The sequence below is a fragment of the Bos taurus genome, chromosome 19, assembly GCF_002263795.3.
Source record: "Bos taurus isolate L1 Dominette 01449 registration number 42190680 breed Hereford chromosome 19, ARS-UCD2.0, whole genome shotgun sequence".
NCBI classification, from domain to species: domain Eukaryota; kingdom Metazoa; phylum Chordata; class Mammalia; order Artiodactyla; family Bovidae; genus Bos; species Bos taurus.
This window is the reverse complement of record NC_037346.1, coordinates 50,796,360-50,816,090: the sequence shown is the minus strand read 5'-3', so window position 1 is coordinate 50,816,090 and position 19,731 is coordinate 50,796,360. Positions and strand designations below refer to the sequence as shown.

Below are 19,731 nucleotides of genomic sequence, written 5' to 3'. Positions count from 1 at the left end.
ACTCGGCTTTGCAGGGCTGAGGCCAGCGCGTGGCCCTCCGTTAGGCAGGTCTCCATGGCTGAGAAGATGAAGGCAGGTGGTGCCTTGCCCGCTTCCCCTGTTCTAAGGTTGGTCCCTGTTGGCCCCAATAATACTCAGGGATCAAAAGGCCTGGGAACGTCCCATCTTTGAAATGGTTTATTGTTCATCTCGAACACACGCGGGCTGTGAGGATGGGCAGGTCCAGCCTGGGAGCCTGCTCCTCGGTGCAGCATCTCCGGGCCCCCAGCATGGGCCGAAGGGAAGACCAGCTTGTCCTTCCGTGTGAAGTAGCAGGAGGTTCCCTGAGTAAAGGCGTTTCCTTAACTGGGACATGGGTTGAGGCTTCAGCAGCAGGCCTGGGGGGTGGCACATGGGGCTGTAGCTGCCCTTTAGGCCAGGGCACTGCCCACAACCTCAGGGAAGCCACCTGGTTCTCCAGGCCCGGCCTGCTGTGGTTCCTGCAGCCGCGGCTGGGCACCCTTCCAGACCAGAGACCTCTCCAATTTGGTTTTAAAAAGCAGTCCGTGACCTGGCAGAGGGGCAGGAGGAGGGAAATGGGGCTCAGGAGGCTGAGGCTCCACTGCCCACTGGGGAATGGGGTGGTGCTGATGGCGGCAAGCGCTCCTCACCTGGGCAGTCAGCGGTCTCTTTGAAAGCTCGCTTCTTGCAGCAGCCCCGGCATAGGTTAAACACACACCTGTTGCCCTGGACACAGAAAAGCTTGTGAGCCAGGGGCTAATACCCATTCCTTAGCCACCCTGTAGCCTGAGTGAGTAGCCAGGAACATGGAAGAACTGTCCTGAGGCCAGGCAGAGCTACTTTACAGGAAAGAAGCCCCCCTACCATGGGCTGTGGCCCGACTGCCACCAGCAGATAGAAAAAGGACTGCCCATTCAGGTCCCCATCCCTCCTGGGGCTGAGCCCTGCCCTAGGTGTTAACAGCCAAGACGGATGGACTCACCTTTGGGTTTCCACACTGATCACACTTTGCGTATTTTGCTGAGAAAAGAGCAAAAGGACATGCTGTTTGAACTAGGTGAGGCCACCCACCACTGCCATCTCTCACATGTAGCCCTGGGTAGGCCTCCCTGCTCTCTTGGGGCGGGCAGAGGACACAGCATACATGGTCCTGCTGGGAAACCTCATCCCACCCGCCCAAGACCCACGGTTCCACGCCGTGCTGTGCGCCTCCCACCTGAAGGTCCTTCCTGGGCACGGCAGCCCCTAGTGCTACTCCTGCCTCTCTAGCTGCCCTAGGGCAACAGCTGAGGGACTGGCAGGCAGGATGGCTGGCTGGCTGTGGCCTCGGGGAACCTGCCAGTCTCCTTGGGGGCTGCAGGGCCCTTCCTGCTGTACTGCCCACAGCTTAGGAAGCAGCAGAGCTACCCGACCCTGGGGAACCCGTTAGGGGCTGGCCTTTTCCCTAGACTCCAGTGGTTGGACCACTTACGCTTCAGCAAGGGGTCAAAGGTCTTGTGGGGGTTCCTTAGCTTCTTCTTCTGCTTGTTCTTGGATAAGACATCCGTGGTGCCCTCCTCCTCCTCCAGGGCCCGCTTGCTGCGGGCACCCCCATTCTCCTTGCTCCCCTCCTTGGGCCTGAAAGCGGGGATGATGGGCAGAGCTGAGGGACACCCATAAGAGGCAGCCCACTGGCCACAGTCACTAAATGAGGACGTATGTGCAACTCTGCTGAGGCCCCAGCAGCTGGCACGGAGGCTGGGACACCAGTGTCTGAACCCTGGGTAGGGCTGTGGCTACAGATGACAGCCCAGCCTCACTTCAGAAAGTCCAGAGGAAGCTAGAGAGGGTCTAGCTGATCCCAGGACAAATCCACTCAGGGTCAGAGGACCTAAGAGAAGCATCACATGGAAAAAGTGATTTAAATAAAACAGCACAGGCTGACAAGGAAGGAGGCCCCTAGTCACCAAGGGACGGAGCTGAGCCTCCAGCACACCTGCCAAGGCTGGGCAGCAGGCAGAAGAATCCCCTCCGTGTAACACCTCCCACCCAGGTCAGCCCATGTGCAGGAGGCTCACCCTGGCCGGAAGTAGGGCTGGCAGATCCAGTGAAAGAAAGGCAAGCCTCCTGAAGGCTTCTCTCCCTCCTTCTGCCTGGATATATCCTCCTGGAAAAGCCCAGAGGGCCCTCAGTAAAAGGCCCGAGACCAAGTCTCTCCCACCACACGGTGGCCCAGCACCTACCTGACACCGCAGTTTTAGCTCCTGGCTCACTGCAGCAATGCCCTCCAGGGTCTTCACTTTGGCGAGCTCCTCTCGAAGCTGCTGATGCACCTGCAGCCTGATACAGACGCCCCATCAGAGAGCTGGCTCAGCCCCTACCTCCCAACTGCTGACCCTGAGCCTTGGGCATAGAAGGGCACAACCCCTCCTCCCACACAACCTCAGCACGTCACTGTGGTCCTCCCAGATCTGACTTGGTGGCAGGTAGGGGTTTTGTGAATGTCTGTGGAGAGCTCATCTCAAAAACGACGAAGGCCCCAGACAAGGCTCAGATCAGACAGCATCTGCCATGGGGGTTGACTCACGTGTGGTGCCACAGCTTAAAGAGATGGGCCCGGACGTACGAGAGGGGGCAGGGGTGCTGCCGCACAATGTCCAGGTACTCCTCGGCCAGCTCCCACACAGCAGGGCTGCGGCCCTCGAACAGGGCAGGGTTGTGCAGGTTTCCCTCTGCAGGGGAAGGTGACGCAAGGCTCAGGGGCCCCTGTGCCTGGCCATCCCCAAGGCAAGGCTGGCCACTGGCCTGAGAGTGCTGGCCAGTCAGGCAGATGGGGCCTTCAGTGGTGACCGCGTGAAGCCTGAGGCTCTTCAGCTGGGCCAGTGGTGCCACGATGTGGACGGACCCCTCCAGCACCCGACGGTGGACCAGCTGCAGGCGAGGGCACAGCCTCACCTGCACTCATGACCCCCTGCACCCCCGTGTCCTGGATGCAGCGTTCCACGTCCCGCAGGCACTGGATGTTCCCGTTGGCGAACACAGGTATAGTCACCGCCTTCCTGTCGGAACAGGACGAGCAGATGCTCAGAAGGATGCTGCTTCCCCCAACCCTGGGGGGCAGTACCAGGCCCCAAACTCCATCCTCCCACTGTGCTGCTCACCCTCAGGCCCTGCGCCCTCATCTCGTGCCGAGGGCTGAGGGCCTGGCCTGGGGGCTGGGCCGTCTCCCCGCCCTGGGCTCACCCTGCGTCCACTCACCGCACAGCCTTGATGTGCTCCCAGGACGCGGTGCCTGACAGGGGCCCCTTCTGCTCCTTGGTGCGCCCGTGGACAGTCAGCAACTAGCACACAGGAGCACCTGGTTCAGCTCCACTTTCAGCTGCAGCCCCCAACACTCCAGGGTACCCTCTGCCTTTGGCTTTTCGGGCATCAGCTTCCCTCACTCCTCTGGGCCACACTTGGGCCAGTTGACACCCTGGGAGTGCTGCCTAGGACTCCCATGTCAGAGCTGTCCCTCTATCCTTTCAAGGGCCAGTCTTCTCCGCAGTGGCAACACTCCTGCTGCCAAGGTTAAAGGTGTGAGGGAGGAGCAAGCACCAGCCTGACCCCAGGACTGGTGGGGGTGGGTGGGGAGGTGATTTAGGCCCAGCACTACCCCTAGGCAATACTGGCCTCTTGGACGCAAGCATGGGACTTCGCTGCCTGCATCAGGCCTCACCTAAAGGTCACTGATTCCTGCCCATCCCAGGGGCAAGCCCTCAAGAGGTGTTTCTGGAGGTTCGGAAGCAGTATGGAGCCCTGGAAGCCCACAGTCCTCACCTGGCAGCCAGCCTTTTCCAGCATCTGGGCATATCTCACGGTCTTGTCAATCTCTGGGAAGACGCGGATCTTGCAGGTGACAGGAACAGAAAGCTTTTCGTGGGCTAGCAGAACTGGGGAAGGGCAGAGTCGGCTCCTGACAAAACTGTGCTGCCACCTTCAAGCAGGCTGTGGGGCCCCACGGCTAAGCCCCCAAAAGAACACAGGCTCCGCAGATGTCCCGCACTGGTAACAGGGAGCTGTGAGCCGTGCCTCGGACCACACTGGAAGAGGCGGTCCAGGCAAGGATGCCTTCCTCCAGCACAGTCTATTTGGTTCGAAGGAGGGCAGCAGGTACGGGACAGGCGACTTCACAGCCGCCCTCTACAGCAGGAAGGGGGAGGGCACAGCAAGGCCGGGAGGACCCTGCCAGCTACTGTTCTCTCCTGAGCCCTGCTAGGCTGTCTTGGGCTTGCCACCCAACCACCATGTGGCCCCAAGTCCCTGAGGGCAGCACAGGGCCAACTCACTCATTCTCTGGAGCAGGTCCCACTCCTCCTGCAGGAAGGCGCCATAGTGACCTGCAGAGAACAGGCACAGCCTCTGCACCCTCCCACTGCGTCCACGCTGGCCTCGACCTGCCTGGCCACGTTCGTTTAGTTCGGCGGCCTGAGCTCAAGGGTGCTGAGCTGAGTGCCCACCCCACGTGGTCTCTAAGCAACCAGGAACTCCTCAGGCCAGTGAGGAAGGTTGAGATGCCAGGGTAGTGGCCACTGGTGCCCGAGGCAGCACAAGGGTGGAGGAGGAACTCTTCAGCAAAACACGTTTATCCAGAGGGAGCCCCACAACTTCCTGAGCATGGAGGAAGTGACAAGCCCCTGACAGCCAGGTGAATGTCGTCCCCTACCCCCAGTGACCAAGGGCCGCCTTGCAGAGGGAGAAGCAAAGAAAGGCCCAACATCAGAAAGCTGCCAGAGGAAGGGCCAGGCCCTCAGCCAGCTCACCCACACACCTGGCATCTCTGCACTCCAAGCCTTGCCCTAGCCAAAAGCCAGTACTCAACACAGAACCCCAGAACAGGAACTCTTACCTCGTTTGGCGATCATCTGTGGGCAGCCCAAATTCAGGTCAATGGCATCACAGTAGTCCTGAGCCAAGAGAGCTGCCTGGACAAACACCTCTGGGTCATTGGCACAGAACTGGAAGAGACATGAAAGTTGCCACAAGCCCCAGCCAGGCCCTGGTACCGAGGCTGCCCAGGGCTTCATACGTGACCCAGTGAGGGTGTGGCCCCAGCGGATGACTGCAGGATGGTACCCTATCTTAGATGTTTACAATATGACCAAGCTAGAGACTTCCCTGGTGGTCCGGTGGTTAAGACGCCATGCTTCCACTGCATGGGACATGAGTTCACATCTCTGGTTGGGAAACTAAGACCCCACATGCCACACAGTGTGGCCAAAGAAAAAAGCAACATGACCGAGCTAGGATGCACCCCCATACCACCAGCAGGGCAAGCTACAGATTCACACAGTCCTCCCAGATGTAGGAGAAAGCTGGTATCACTGACTTTGCCAAGAGCAGAGCTGTTCTGTCTGTCTGATAAAGAGGGGGCACTTGGGGTGATGTCAAGGTTGGGGGAGGGAGGGGCTGCAAATCTTCCACGGCACCCAAGCCATCCATTTGCCACAAGTCTGAGGCAGCTACTGGGGAGAGGTCAACCTCTGCAAGAACCAGCCTGCCCTTGCCCCTCTGATCTCGGAAAGCCGGGAAGCCTTTTCTGGAAAGGCCCAGGAAAAGGCTCTCGGCCAGCGTTGGAGGCTGGGCCGCTAACCTGAACAATGAGAGGCCGGTCCTCGGGGCACACATCGCAGTACAGGTTCTCCTTGCGGTAGTTGGCATCGCGGACAAAAACCTGGGCATGCAGCATGGGTGTGTAGCACAGATGGGCCCCGTGTCGGCGGCTCAGCAGCCTCCAGGCCAGCTCGCTTTGGTCCACCATGGGGGCCACCACGTGGCGGGCCCCCCCCAGGGTGCGGCTCCAGAACTCGAAGCCTTCCAGCTTTGGCATTGCCTCCACACTGAAGGGCAAGACCACGGGCTCAGCCGCAGCCAGTGGAGCACAGGTGCAGGAGGTGACCCCCCTCAGGGCTGCTCTAGCGCTGCCTGGCGGCCACAAACGCGGGTGCTAAGGGTGTCGGCTGATGCAGGCCAGGAACCGACGCCTCATGGCCGTCGCCTTCCAGTGGAGACTGTGGACAGGTTACTCAAACTTTCTGAGCTTTAACCTCTCACTTCTTAGCGGGAATAGGATGTCTGCCTGGCAAGACTGGCATGAAGAGTAAATGGAACAGTGAATGAGGTCCTGTCAGCGCTTTGCCCAGGGGAGGCCATCACAAAAGGCAGCTACACCCCACAAGACCTGGAGACCCCACCAAGGCAGGACCACCCTGTGGCGACACTGCCCTCCGGGCCCACCAAGGGGCCCAGGGCAGTCACCTGGACACTCTGCCCTCCGCTGGGTGTCAGATGTATAAACGCACTACCAGTACGTTCCCTCTGGCTTATCTTACCCATGCCTGGCCAACCTTATCAGAGCCACCGTTCCCTACAGTGACTTAACAGGTGGTAGGTAGCCTGAGGACTACAACTGAAACCCCAAAGGAACAGATCGTGACGAGGGGCTCACTGTCAGAGAACACCCACCTCCTGTACTACTTTGGGAATTATTAAGCAGGGTCATCGGCTTAACAACTGCCTAAGCGCCCAGCTGTGGGTTTATTTTCGGGAACTGTGAAGCCACAGGTAAAAATCAATATGATACCCACAGAGGCCTGGACACGAGGCGCCGAGCGCGGGGTCCTCCACCTCCAGCCGAAGGAAGAGCCCCGGGGCCCCAGAGAACCGTGGGTCAAACCTGAAGGGAATCTACCTACCTGGGCGGAGCCGAGACACCTGGGCGCCCGAGTCGGTTCGCGGCTCCTCTCTACGCAGCTGGGCCCTTCGGAACCGGGGGGGAGAGCCAGGGGCCCCACCGGGAGCTCCGGGGATGCGGCTAGGGTACCGCGGAGTGAGGCTCCTGGGCTCGCGCCGCGACTTGACACCGCCACGCTGGGGCCGCCACCCGGCCGCCGCCGGGCCCAGGGCTCCGCGCTGGGGCCGCCGGGAGGTGCTCCTCCAGGCCGTTCCGGGCGGCCCGCGGTGCTGCAAGAAACGCATTCCCGGGAAACCGCGCCCGGCTGCTGAAGGGCCCGTCGCGCGGCGGAGGGGCGGTGTGCGGAGTGGGGGTCGTAGGCTAGAAGTCGACTTCTCCCGGCGCGGCGGGGCAGTTTCGCAGCGGTAGGGCCGGACAGGGGCCGCCGGGACTCTCCCCTCGCTTGCGGGGGCTGGTTATCGCCTGGGTGCCAACATACCCGAGCTCCCGCCCTCCCCAGCAGAGGCTCGGGGCTAAAGTCCTCGGCCCCCACGCGGAATCCTATAAAAATCTTCGAAGGACCAAAAATCTCTCTTTTATTTCGGAAACCAAACACCGCGTGAAATTCCTGTCCCGCGGCCCCCAAAGCGCCGCGCTTGGCCCCCCAGACCCACAGGATTCTTCATTGTAAACTTGAGACGTGCGAGAGTCACCGTCTTAACGAATATAACAACCTTACCTCCTGCTCGTTCTCTTAAATACTCGCTTCCCTGTCTAAAAGAAACCGATTGGTCCTCGTTTTCCCCTTCTCTCTTCCTTTCTCCTATTACCTTTGGTACTGAAACCTCTACCTCTGATTACTTGGTGTCGGTCCTCTGTATCCGCCAAAGAGTGTGAATATACTTTCTTCCTGTTCACCTGTCTTTTGTCAATTTAATTTGCAGGACCCCTAAACACAGTCCCAAAAGGGAAGAGGGAAAGTTTTTCCTCTAGCAGAACCAAGTTTCATTTTACCATTTCATCCTTAAGTGTCTCTGCTGCTGCTGCTAAGTCGCTTCAGTCGTGTCCGACTCTGTGCGACCCCATAGACAGCAGCCCACCAGGCTCCCCCATTCCTGGGATTCTCCAGGCAAGAACACTGGAGTGGGTTGCCATTTCCTTCTCCAATGCATGAAAGTGAAAAGTGAAAGTGAAGTCGCTCAGTCGTGTCCGACTCTTAGCGACCCCATGGACTGCAGCCTACCAGGCTCCTCCATCCATGGGATTTTCCAGGCAAGAGTACTGGAGTGGGGTACCATTGCCTCAGTATCCCCCAAAGACAGGAATTTTTAGAGCAATATCATTAACACACCTGAAAAATCTCTATGTCCTAAGATCAAATATCCATCCTCGTGTGTCCAGTATGGCAGCCAGCTGTCACATCCTGAGTGCTGGAATGTGGTCTGAATTAAGACGTGCTATAACAGGAAAAAGACACACCAGGTTTCAAAGACTTAGGGGGAAAAAAGTAAAAGTTAGTTCATAATTTAAAAAATATTAATGATATGTTGAAATTATATTTTTTATATTACATTAGGTTACATATGAGTGCCTAATATGGCAAATTCCCTAGTGGCTCAGGTGGTAAAGAATCTGTCTGCAATGCAGGAGACACCGGTTTGATCCCTGGGTGGATTCCCTGGAGAAGGGAAAGCTGTCCAATCCAGTATTCTCGCCTGGAGAATTCCATGGACAGAGGAGCCTGGTGGGCTACAGTCCATGGGGTCGTAAAAAGTCAGACAGGACTGAAAGACTTTTGCTTTTTTTCTTTTTTCAGGTTAAATATATTATTGCAATTCATTTTATCTTTTTAACTTTCTTGAAATGTGGCTACCGGAAAAAAAATTTTTTTTTTGTTGAAATTTTAAACTTACATATGTGGGTGGGATTTGTGGTACAGTAGATTGAGTAGCTCACCAAATTTCTTCCCAAAAAAGCAAAGATAAAACTGGACAGAATTGTTAAAAGCAACCATTTCAGGACTCTGTAAGTTGATCAAATTTCATACCATATTTGAAAAGCACTTATTTAAAAGAAAGAACTGCACATCTAGGAGAAGACCAGTGGGAGTCTGTGATTTCAGTATTGTACAACTTTTATTTCCTCCCTCCCACGGGTAATTCCACCAGAGCCTGGTAGGCCTTGAGGGCTTCTAGTTCCTACAGACTCTGGAGAGAGCTGACTTGACTGGGAAATAGGGAAAGCCCAGAGAACAACTGTAATCCCAGTAGCAGACAACGGGGTGAAAGCGTTAGCTGCTCAGCCAAGTCTGACTCTTTTCTACCCCACGCACTGTAGCCTGCCAGGCTCCTCTGTCCATGGGATTCTCCAAGCAAGAATACTGGAGTGGGCAATCTTTCTCTTCTCCAGGAGATTTTACTGATCCAAGGATTGGATTGAACCTGGGTCTCCCACATTGCAGGCCGATTCTTTACTGTCTGAGCTACCAGGGAAGCCCCAAACAACTGGGTAGAAACCTATATCTTGGCTGCCTGATACTGGTTGGAGAAAGCAATAGTCCAGCCATAAATTTAACAAAGAAATTCAGTAGATGAGCTAGCCATGGTGGGCCTTGATAAGATAGTGATTTGCTAGGCTGTGCATATAGCAAGGAAAGACCCGAGTCAGCCACAGCTAAATACTCCTGGCTGACTGAAGAAGAGGCTTTGTGCAAGGAAAAAGGCGGACCCAAACAATAAACTGTTAACTGCAAAGGGTGGAGGCCTTACCGGTTCAGTAGACTTAAGCATAATGGCTAACCAATAACTGGCTGGCCGTTAAACTATAATGGCCCAGGGATAAGTCTTAGGAAACCAGGCTTGCATATAAAAAAAGTTTTATTTTTGGCCTTGCCACATGGCTTGTGGGAGCTAAGTTCCCCAACCAGGGATTGTACCTCAGCCCTCTGCCATGAGAGTGCAGAGTCCTAATACTGAACCACCAAGGAATTCCCTAAAAAAAAAGATTTTTAAGAAATCTAGTAGAGGACTTACCTGGCAGTCCAGTGGTTGAGACTCTGTGCTTCCAATGCAAGGGGCACAGGTTCCATTCCTGGTAAGGGAATTAAGATCCCACATGCCTCAGTGTGGCCAATAAACCAAAAAAAATCCAGTAGAGATACCAGTGGCGACACACTGTAGGGGAAACAGACTGTGTAGACTTCATCCAGGTCGGGAACTGAGGGAACAAATACCAGCATCAATAAACACATACAGTAAAGGTGGGTGGGGTGGGGGGGCGGTCAGAGTCCAGAGTGACTTACTACAACATATTATAAATGCCTAGTATTTAACAAAATTTTATAAGACAGTCAAAGACATAAAAAATTTAGGACATACACAGGGAAAAAAAAAAGGTTCCTAGAAACTGTCCCTGAGGGGGCTCAGATGATGGAGTTAGCAGGCAAAGAACTAAAGCAGCTATTGTAAATATGTCCAAAGGACCAAAAGAAACCATGTTTAAAGATTTTTTTTTCAAATGTGATGATGATTCAACAAGTTAAGATTATCAGTATCTTTAGATGATTCTTAAAAAGCCAATGGAAATTATGAGTTGGAAACACAATAACTAAAATGAAAATTTCATCAGAGGGCCTCAACAGCAGATATGAACTAGCAAAAGGAAGAATCAGTGAATTTGAAGATAGGTCAGTAAACATTATCCAATCTGAAGAACAGAAAGAAAAAAAGCATAAAGAAAAATGAACAGCACCTCAGAGACCCATGAGATACCATCAAGAATACACATATAATACATGCACATCCAGGAGAAAGGAAAGAAGACAAGGAACAGGAAAAAGTTTTTTGAGAAAGTAATGGCCTCAAACTTTCCAGATTTGATGAGAATAACATTAATTTACCAATCCAAGAATCTTAATAGGATATATAGAAAAACATTCACACCTAAACACATGACAGTCGAAAAGCTAAAAGACAAACACAAAATCTTGAAGCAGTAGTCAGCTTCTGATGCATCCAGCCTGGCATTTTGCATGATGTACTCTGCATATAAGTTAAATAAGCAAAAATCACATGGTCGTCTCAATAAATGCAGAGAACAAAATCCAAGAGCTAGTCGTGATTTAAAAAAAAAAAAAACCTTGATAAACTAGGAATAGAAGGAAAATTTCAATTTGATAACAAGTATCTACAAAAAACTTACAACTAACATCATGTTCAGTGGTGACAGACTGAGCTTTTCCCTTAAGATCAGGAAAAGGGAAGCATGCCAACACTTACCACTCTTATCCAAAATAGTATTAGGAGCTCTAACCAGTGCAATAAGACAAGAAAAAGAAATAAAAGGCCTTGTGCTGCCTTCCCTGGTGGCTCACGGGTAAAGAATCCCCCTGCCAATGCAGGAGACATAGGTTTGATCCCTGATCCTGGAAGACCCCACATGTCACGGTGAAGCTAAGCCTGTGTACCACAACTACTGAACCTGTGCTCTAGAGCCCCAGAACCTCAATAAGGAGAGCCTTCGCACGACGACTAGAGAGCAGCCCCAGCTCTCCTCAACTGGAGAAAAGCCTGTGCAGTAACCGAGGCCCATCACAGCCAAAAATAAAATCAATATTTAAAAAAGGCATTGTGGTTTCAGTTTTTATTTCCCTGATGACTAAAGATATTGAGCCTATATTCATATGTTTATTGGGATGTTTGTGTATCTTATTTTGTGAAGTGATTGTTCAATTCTTTTGTCATTAAAAACATTGGACTATTTGTCTCATTGTGCTGCACTGTGTATGTACTGTGCTCAGTTGCACAGTTATGTCTGACTCTTTGCCACCCCATGGACTGTAGCCCACCAGGCTCCTCTGTCCATGGGATTTTCCAGGCAAGCATACTGGAGTGGGAGGCCATTTCCTACTCTCCAGGAGATCTTTCTGACCCAGGGATCGAAACTGTGTCTCTTGCATCTCCTGCATTGGCAGCTGGATTCGTCATCACTGTGCCACTTGGGAAGCCTCATTTGTCTCATTCAGTTCAGTTCAGTTCAGTCGCTCAGTCGTGTCTGACTCTTTGCGACCCCATGAATCACAGCACACCAGGCCTCCCTGTCCATCACCAACTCCCAGAGTTCACTCAGACTCACGTCCATCTAGTCAGTGATGCCATCCAGCCATCTCTTTGTCTGTCGTCCCTTTTTCCTCCTGCCCCCAATCCCTCCCAGCATCAGAGTCTTTTCCAATGACTCAACTCTTCACATGAGGTGGCCAAAGTACTGGAGTTTCAGCTTTAGCATCATTCCTTCCAAAGAAATCCCAGGGCTGATCTCCTTCAGAATGGACTGGTTGGATCTCCTTGCAGTCCAAGGGACTCTCAAGAGTCTTCTCCAACACCACAGTTCAAAAGCATCAATTCTTCGGCACTCAGCTTTCTTCACAGTCCAGCTCTCACATCCATACATGACCACTGGAAAAACCATAGCCTTGACTAGACGGACCTTTGTTGGCAAAGTAATGGCTCTGCTTTTGAATATGCTATCTAGGTTGGTCATAACTTTCCTTCCAAGGAGTAAGCGTCTTTTAATTTCATGGCTGCAACCACCATCTGCAGTGATTTTGGAGCCCCCAAAAATAAAATCTGACACTGTTTCCACTGTTTCCCCATCTATTTCCCATGAAGTGATGGGACCAGATGCCATGATCTTCGTTTTCTGAATGTTGAGCTTTAAGCCAACTTTTTCACTCTCCTCTTTCACTTTCATCAAGAGGCTTTTTAGTTCCTCTTCACTTTCTGCCATGAGAGTGGTGTCATCTGCATATCTGAGGTTATTGATATTTCTCCTGGCAATTCCAGCTTGAGCTTCTTTCAGCCCAGCGTTTCTCATGATGTACTCTGCATATAAGTTAAATAAGCAGGGTGACAATATACAGCCTTGACGTACTCCTTTTCCTATTGGAAACCAGTCTGTTGTTCCATTTGGTTCATTACTGCATCCTAAAGGTTAAAGCAGAGATATTACTTTGCCAACAAAGGTCCGTCTAGTCAAGGTTATGGTTTTTCCAGTGGTCATGTATGGATGTGAGAGCTGGACTGTGAAGAAAGCTGAGCGCCGAAGAATTGATGCTTTTGAACTGTGGTGTTGGAGAAGACTCTTGAAAGTCCCTTGGACTGCAAGGAGATCCAACCAGTCCATTCTGAAGGAGATCAGCCCCGGGATTTCTTTGGAAGGAATGATGCTAAAGCTGAAACTCCAGTACTTTGGCCACCTCATGCGAAGAGTTGACTCATTGGAAAAGACTCTGATGCTGGGAGGGATTGGGGGCAGGAGGAAAAAGGGACGACAGACAAAGAGATGGCTGGATGGCATCACCGACTAGATGGACGTGAGTCTGAGTGAACTCCGGGAGTTGGTGATGGACAGGGAGGCCTGGCGTGCTGTGATTCATGGGGTCGCAAAGAGCTGGACATGACTGAGTGACTGAACTGAACTGAATGGTTCTTTATATAATTTTGGATATAAATCTAACAAAGATATCAGATCAGATCAGGTCACTCAGTTCATGTCGACTCTTTGCGACCCCATGAATCACAGCACATCGGGCCTCCCTGTCCATCACCAACTCCTGGAGTTCACTCAGACTCATGTCCATCGAGTCAGCAATACCATCCAGCCATCTTATCCTCTGTTGTCCCCTTCTCCTCCTGCCCCCAATCCCTCCCAGCATCAGAGTCTTTTCCAATGAGTCAACTCTTCGCATGAGGTGGCCAAAGTACTGAATGGTAAATAGTTCCTCCTAGTGTGATGGTTGGTTCTAGTTTTGTTTTCCAAACAGGATCTTTTAAGGAGCAGATGAATTTGATGATAACCAGTTAAGCATATGTTTAGGCCTTTTTATGGCCTAAAAGATCTTTGCCTCTGCAGAGATCTTGAAGATTTCCTATTCTATTTTCTTGTAGAAATTTTATAGTTTTAGATTTCATTTCCAGGATCTAATCCATTTTGAATTAGTTTTTGTACAGGATGTGCTTCTGGTTGTGTTTCCTCCCCTCCCCAACATGTACCCTAGTTGTTCCAGCACTGGTTAAAGGACTCTTTACCCCATAAATCATCAGTATGGTGGGTACCTTTTTAAAAAGCAACTGTATATATGAGTGTGTTTTTGTGGAGTCTCTCTCCTGTTTCATTCATCCATATGTCTAGCTTTACACCCATAGCACACTGTTTTAGTTAATATAACTTTATCGTAAGTCTTAAAATCAAAGGTGTAATTCCTCCAGCTTTGTACTTTCTGAAATTTATTTCGTCCATGTTAGGTTCTTTGCATTTCCACTTGAATGGATAAGAAAGCTGTGGTACATATACACAATGGAATATTACTCAGCCATTGAAAAGAATACATTTGAATCAGTTCTAATGAGGTGGATGAAACTGGAGTCTATTATACAGAGTGAAGGAAGTCAGAAAGAAAAGCACCAGTAAATTAACGCATATATATGGAATTTAGAAAGATGGCAACGATGACCCTATATGTGACACAGCAACAGACACACAGATGTAAAAACAGTCTTTTGGACTCTGTGGGAGAAGGCGAGGGTGGGATGATTTGAGAGAAAAGCCTTGAAACATGTACATAATCATATGTGAAATAGATCGCCAGTCCAGGTTCGATGCATGAGACAGGGTGCTCAGGGCTGATGCACTGGGATGACCCCAAGGGATGGGATGGGGAGGGAGGTGGGAGGGAGGGTCAGGATGGGGAACACATGTACACCCATGGCTGATTCATGTGAATGTATGGCAAAAACCACCACAATATTGTAAAGTAATTAGCCTCCAATTAAAATAAATTACAAAATAAAAATTAAAAAAAATTTTAGCATCAGTTTTTCAATTTTCACGTTAAAACAAACAAACAAACAAAAAAACACCTGTGGGACTTTTATTCGGATTACACTGGATTTATAGATCAAGTTGGGGAGAGCAGAAATAGGAACAATACTGACTCTTTGAATACATGAACTAGGCACATTTCTCTCTTTTATTTAGATTTTCTTTAATTCCCCTCAGCAAGGTTTTGTAACGTTCTTTCAAGTCATTGCAGATTTTCCTGAATAATTGTTCTGCCCTGTGCTTTGTGCCCTCAGGGACTTAAAAAAATTGCTTATTTATGACTGTGCTGGGTCTTAATTGCTTCACGGCGCTTTCTCTAACTGTGGTGGGTGAGTGTTCCTCTCCAGTTGTGGTGAATGGACGGCTTCTCGCGTTGCAGAGCTCAGGCCCTAGAGGATGCGCTTCAGCAGCTGCAGCACATGGGCTCAGTGGCTGTGCCTCGTGGGCTTGGTTGCTCTGTGGCATGTGGCATTGTCCTGGATCAGAGGTCGAACGAACGCATGTCTCCTGAACTGGCAGGTGGATTCTTTACCACTGAGCCACCAGGGGAGCCTCAATTTTCCTCTTGAATATATAAAATATTAATGTAATCCCCCAAATCAAAGCCATATGGAAAGACTTGCTCAGAAATATGTCCTACCAACCCTTTCTCAACTGCCCCTGGGTTTCCTTCATCCTTCTTGCTCCTTTCTGAAAAAATAAGCATAGGTGCACATACACATTCCTATTTCTCCTTCTCAAATATACAGAGATATCATTCTTTAACACTTTTTCACATAATACTGTGTCCAGAATATCATAATGGTCTTCCTCATTCTTAGTGGGAAGGGGCTGCCACTTAGTATGTCAATCAGCCATTCAGTTCAGTTCGGTTCAGTCGCTCAGTCGAGTCCTACTCTTTGTGACCCCACGAACCACAGCACGCCAGGCCTCCTTGTCCATCATCAACTCCCGGAATTTACCCAAACCCATGTCCATTGAGTCGGTGATGCCTCTGTCATCTCATCCTCTCATCCTCTGCTGTCCCCTTCTCTCTTGCCCTTAATCTTTCCCAGCATCAGGGTCTTTTCAAATGAGTCAGCTCTTCACACCAGGTGGCCAAAGTAGGAGTTTCAGCTTCAACATCAGTCCTTCCAGTGAACGTCAGGACTGATCTTTAGGATGGACTGGCTGGATATCCTTGCAGTCCAAGGGACTCTCAAGAGTCTTCACACCACAGTTCAAAAGTATCAATGCTTTGGCGCTCAGCTTTCTTTATAGTTCCACTCTCACATCCATACATGACCACTGGAAAAACCATAGCTTTGACTAGACAGACCTTGTTGACAAAATAATGTCTCTGCTTTTTAATATGCTGTCTACGTTGGTCATAACTTTCCTTCCAAGGAGTAAGCATCTTTTAATTTCATGGCTGCAACCACCATCTGCAGTGATTTTGGAGCCCCCCAAAATAAAACCAGCCACTGTTTCCCCATCTATTTGCCATGAAGTGATGGGACCAGATATCATGATCTTAGTTTTCTGAATGTTGAGCTTTAAGCCAACTTTTTCACTCTCCTCTTTCACTTTCATCAAGAGGCTTTTTAGTTCCTCTTCACTTTCATAAGGGTGGTGTCATCTGCATATCTGAGGTTATTGATATTTCTCCCAGCAGTCTTGATTCCAGCTTGTGCTTCTTCCAGTCCAGCGTTTCTCATGATGTACTCCGCATATAAGTTAAATAAACAGGGTGACAATATACAGCCTTGACGTACTCCTTTCCCGATTTGGAGCCAGTCTGTTGTTCCATGTCCAGTTCTAACTGTTGCTTCCTGACCTACATACAAGTTTCTCAAGAGGTAGGTCAGGTGGTCTGGTATTCCCATCTCTTGAAGAATTTGCCATAGTTTGGGGTGATCCACACAGTCAAAGTCTTTGGCATAGTCAATAAAGCAGAAATAGATGTTTTTCTGGAACTCTCCTGCTTTTTCGATGATCCAGCAAATGTCGGCAATTTGACTTGTGGTTCCTCTGCCTTTTCTAAAACCATCATGAACACCTGGAATTTCACGGTTCACGTATTGCTGAAGCCTGGCTTGGAGAATTTTGAGCATTACTTTACTAGCGTGTGAGATGAGTGCAATTGTGTGGTAGTTTGAGCATTCTTTGGCATTGCCTTTCTTTGGGATTGGAATGAAAACTGACATTTTCCAGTCCTGTGCCCACCGCTGAGTTTTCCAAATTTGCTGGCATATTGAGTGCAGCACTTTCACAGCATCATCTTTCAGGATTTGGAATAGCTCAACTGGAATTCCATCACCTCCACTAGCTTTGTTCATAGTGATGCTTTCTAAGGCCCACTTGACTTCACATTCCAGGATGTCTGGCTCTGGGTCAGTGATCACATCATCATGATTATCTGGGTCGTGAAGATCTTTTTTGTACAGTTTTCTGTGTATTCTTGCCACCTCTTCTTAATATCTTCTGCTTCTGTTAGGTCCATACCATTTCTGTCCTTTATCGAGCCCATCTTTGCATGAAATGTTCCCTTGGTATCTCTAATTTTCTTGAAGAGATCTCTAGTCTTTCCCATTCTGTTGTTTTCCTCTATTTCTTTGCATTGATCGCTGAGGAAGGCTTTCTTATCTCTTCTTCCTATTCTTTGGAACTCTGCATTCAGATGTTTATATCTTTCCTTTTCTCCTTTGCTTTTCGCTTCTCTTCTTTTCACAGCTATTTGTAAGGCCTCCCCAGACAGCCGTCTTGCTTTTGTGCATTTCTTTTGCATGGGGATGGTCTTGATCCCTGTCTCCTGTACAATGTCATGAACCTCATTCCATAGTTCATCAGGCACTCTATCTATCAGGTCTAGGCCCTTAAATCTATTTCTCACTTCCACTGTATAATCATAAGTGATTTGATTTAGGTCATACCTGAATGGTCTAGTGGTTTTCCCTACTTTCTTCAATTTAAGTCTGAATTTGGCAATAAGGAGTTCATGATCTGAGCCACAGTCAGCTCCTGGTCTTGTTTTTGTTGACTGTATAGAGCTTCTCCGTCTTTGGCTGCAAAGAACATAATCAATCTGATTTCGGTGTTGACCATCTGGTGATGTCCATGTGTAGAGTCTTCTCTTGTGTTGTTGGAAGAGGGTGTTTGCTATGACCAGTGCATTTTCTTGGCAAAACTCTATTAGCCTTTGCCCTGCTTCATTCCGTATTCCAAGGCCAAATTTGCCTGTTACTCCAGGTGTTTCTTGACTTCCTACTTTTGCATTCCAGTCCCCTATAATGGAAAGGATATTTTTTTTTGAGTGTTAGTTCTAAAAGGTCTTGTAGGTCTTCATAGAACCGTTCAACTTCAGCTTCTTCAGCGTTACTGGTTGGGGCATAGACTTGGATTACTATGATACTGAATGGTTTGCCTTGGAAACGAACAGAGATCATTCTGTCGTTTTTGAGATTGCATCCAAGTACTGCATTACAGACTCTTTTGCTGTAGGTGCACATTTAGGATAAAAGACAAGTCATGGAATTGCATGGATAATCTTTCTATAGATCGCCAAATTCCTTCCAGAGGGTTTGTGCTGTTGTGCATTGTCACCAGGAGTGCATGAGTTCCTGTCTCCTCTTGGCCTCACCAGCCAAGAATGTAGGTGGTGGTCTCTGAATTTTTGTCTGTCTGATGGGTAAGGAATGGAATAGTTCAGTGTGGTTATATTTTGGATTTTTCTTAGAATAAAAGAAGTGAAGTGTCTTATTATATGTTAGGCTTCTAAGAGACTTTTATCTGGTGTCTATGTATATAGATGGGCTTCTCAGGTGGCTCAGTGGGTAAAGAATCCACCTGCCATGCATAAGATGCAGGAGACATGGGTTCGATGCCAGGGTTGGGAAGATGACCTGATGGAGGCCATGGCAACCCAGTATTCTTGCTTGGAGAATCCCATGGACAGAGGAGCCTAGTGGGCTACTGTCCATAGCGTTGCAAAGAGTTGGACATGAGTATGTGCACTCTGATACATACATATATATAATTTTTTAACAGCTTTATTGAGATAGAATAGTTTAAAACTGCATATAAGGTGACAATGAAATAAGTTTTCTAAAATTTTTATTTTTGGTTGCACTGGGTCTTCATTGATGAGCGTGGGCTTTCTCTAGTGGTGGGGTGTGGGGGCTACTCTAGTTGCAGGGGCTCCTCTTGTTGCAGAGCATGGGCGCTAGAGTGCACAGGCTTCAGTAGTTGTGGTTTCTGGGCTCCAGAGCACAGGCTCAGTAGATGTGGTGGATTGGCTTAGCTGCTCCATGGCATGAGAGATCCTCCCAGATCAGCAATCAAAACTGTCTCCTGCACTGGCAGGCAGATTCTTTACCACTGAGCCATCAAGGAAGCTCTACAACTGGGTTTTGAATATTGATCTTCTCTCCTGCAATCTTCCTAAATGCACCCATGAGTTCTAGCAGATTTGTAGATGTCATCAGCTTTTCTACAAAAACAATGACGTCATCTGCCAATAGGGGAAGTTTCATTTCTTCCTTTCTAATCCATATGCCTTCGATTTCCTTTCTTGGGTTTACTGAACTGGGCTGAACTTCCAATACAGTGTTGAGTAGAAGCAGTGAGACGGGAAATCTGTTTTGTTCCTGATTTTGGACAATATATCATCTTTCACCATTAAGTATGATATTAGATGTATGCTTTTCATAGAAATCTTTTATCAGGTTGAGGAAGTTTCCTTCTATTCCTAGGTGGCTGCGAGTTTTTCTCATAAATGGTTTTGTATTCTGTACATCTGCATTCAATAGATGTTTTCTACACCCATTGAGATAAAAAATTTTTTAAATTAATATGGTGAGTTATATTGATTGAATTTTGAATGTTAAACCAGCCTTGCATTCTTAGGAAAATCCCATTTTGTCTTAACATCATACTATGATTCTAATTGCTAAAATTATTTTTAGAGTTTTTGCATATATGTTCATGATAGATATTGGTATTTTCTTATATTTTGTCAGGTTTGGGTATCAAAAGTAAATGTTGGCCTTACAGAAGAGTTGTAAATTATCCCCTTGATGTGGGCTGAATTGGGTCCTCCGCTCCCCCACTCAAGTTTAATGTGACTGTCTTTGGAGGTGAGGCCTAGCAGGAAATGAAGAGGTTAAATGAAGTCATAAGAGTGG

General features: G+C 49.1%; 1 protein-coding gene across 2 annotated transcripts; it reads right to left on the bottom strand.

The window, feature by feature from the left end:
• Positions 1-148: 148 nt before the first annotated feature.
• Positions 149-6,921, bottom strand: DUS1L (dihydrouridine synthase 1 like). Of its 2 annotated transcripts, none has more exons than NM_001435067.1 (14): positions 6,714-6,921; positions 5,612-6,106; positions 4,868-4,976; positions 4,308-4,358; positions 3,799-3,911; positions 3,238-3,320; positions 2,935-3,038; positions 2,567-2,711; positions 2,223-2,319; positions 2,058-2,146; positions 1,472-1,617; positions 983-1,020; positions 651-726; positions 149-550 (listed from the first exon to the last, which is right to left on the bottom strand). In NM_001435067.1, exons 2-14 carry the CDS (start codon positions 5,846-5,848, stop codon positions 411-413), a joined length of 1,428 nt encoding a protein of 475 aa, NP_001421996.1. In that variant the 5' UTR covers positions 5,849-6,106; positions 6,714-6,921; the 3' UTR covers positions 149-410. The 2 variants fall into 2 exon arrangements, with proteins under 2 accessions (NP_001421996.1, NP_001421997.1); NM_001435068.1 differs by having other exon boundaries at positions 5,612-5,858.
• Between the last annotated feature and the right edge of the window lie 12,810 nt (positions 6,922-19,731).

Bases quoted from the DNA above. Each gene is read 5' to 3' on its own strand.
- DUS1L (NM_001435067.1), bottom strand. From the start codon at position 5,848: ATGCCAAAGCTGGAAGGCTTCGAGTTCTGGAGCCGCACCCTGGGGGGG. The intron at 3,912-4,307 runs GTGAGTTGGCCC...GCCCTTCCCCAG, and splicing joins GGACCTGCTCCAGAGAATGA to TTCTGCTAGCCCACGAAAAG. The intron at 551-650 runs GTGAGGAGCGCT...CCCCTCTGCCAG, and splicing joins AGAGACCGCTGACTGCCCAG to GTCACGGACTGCTTTTTAAA.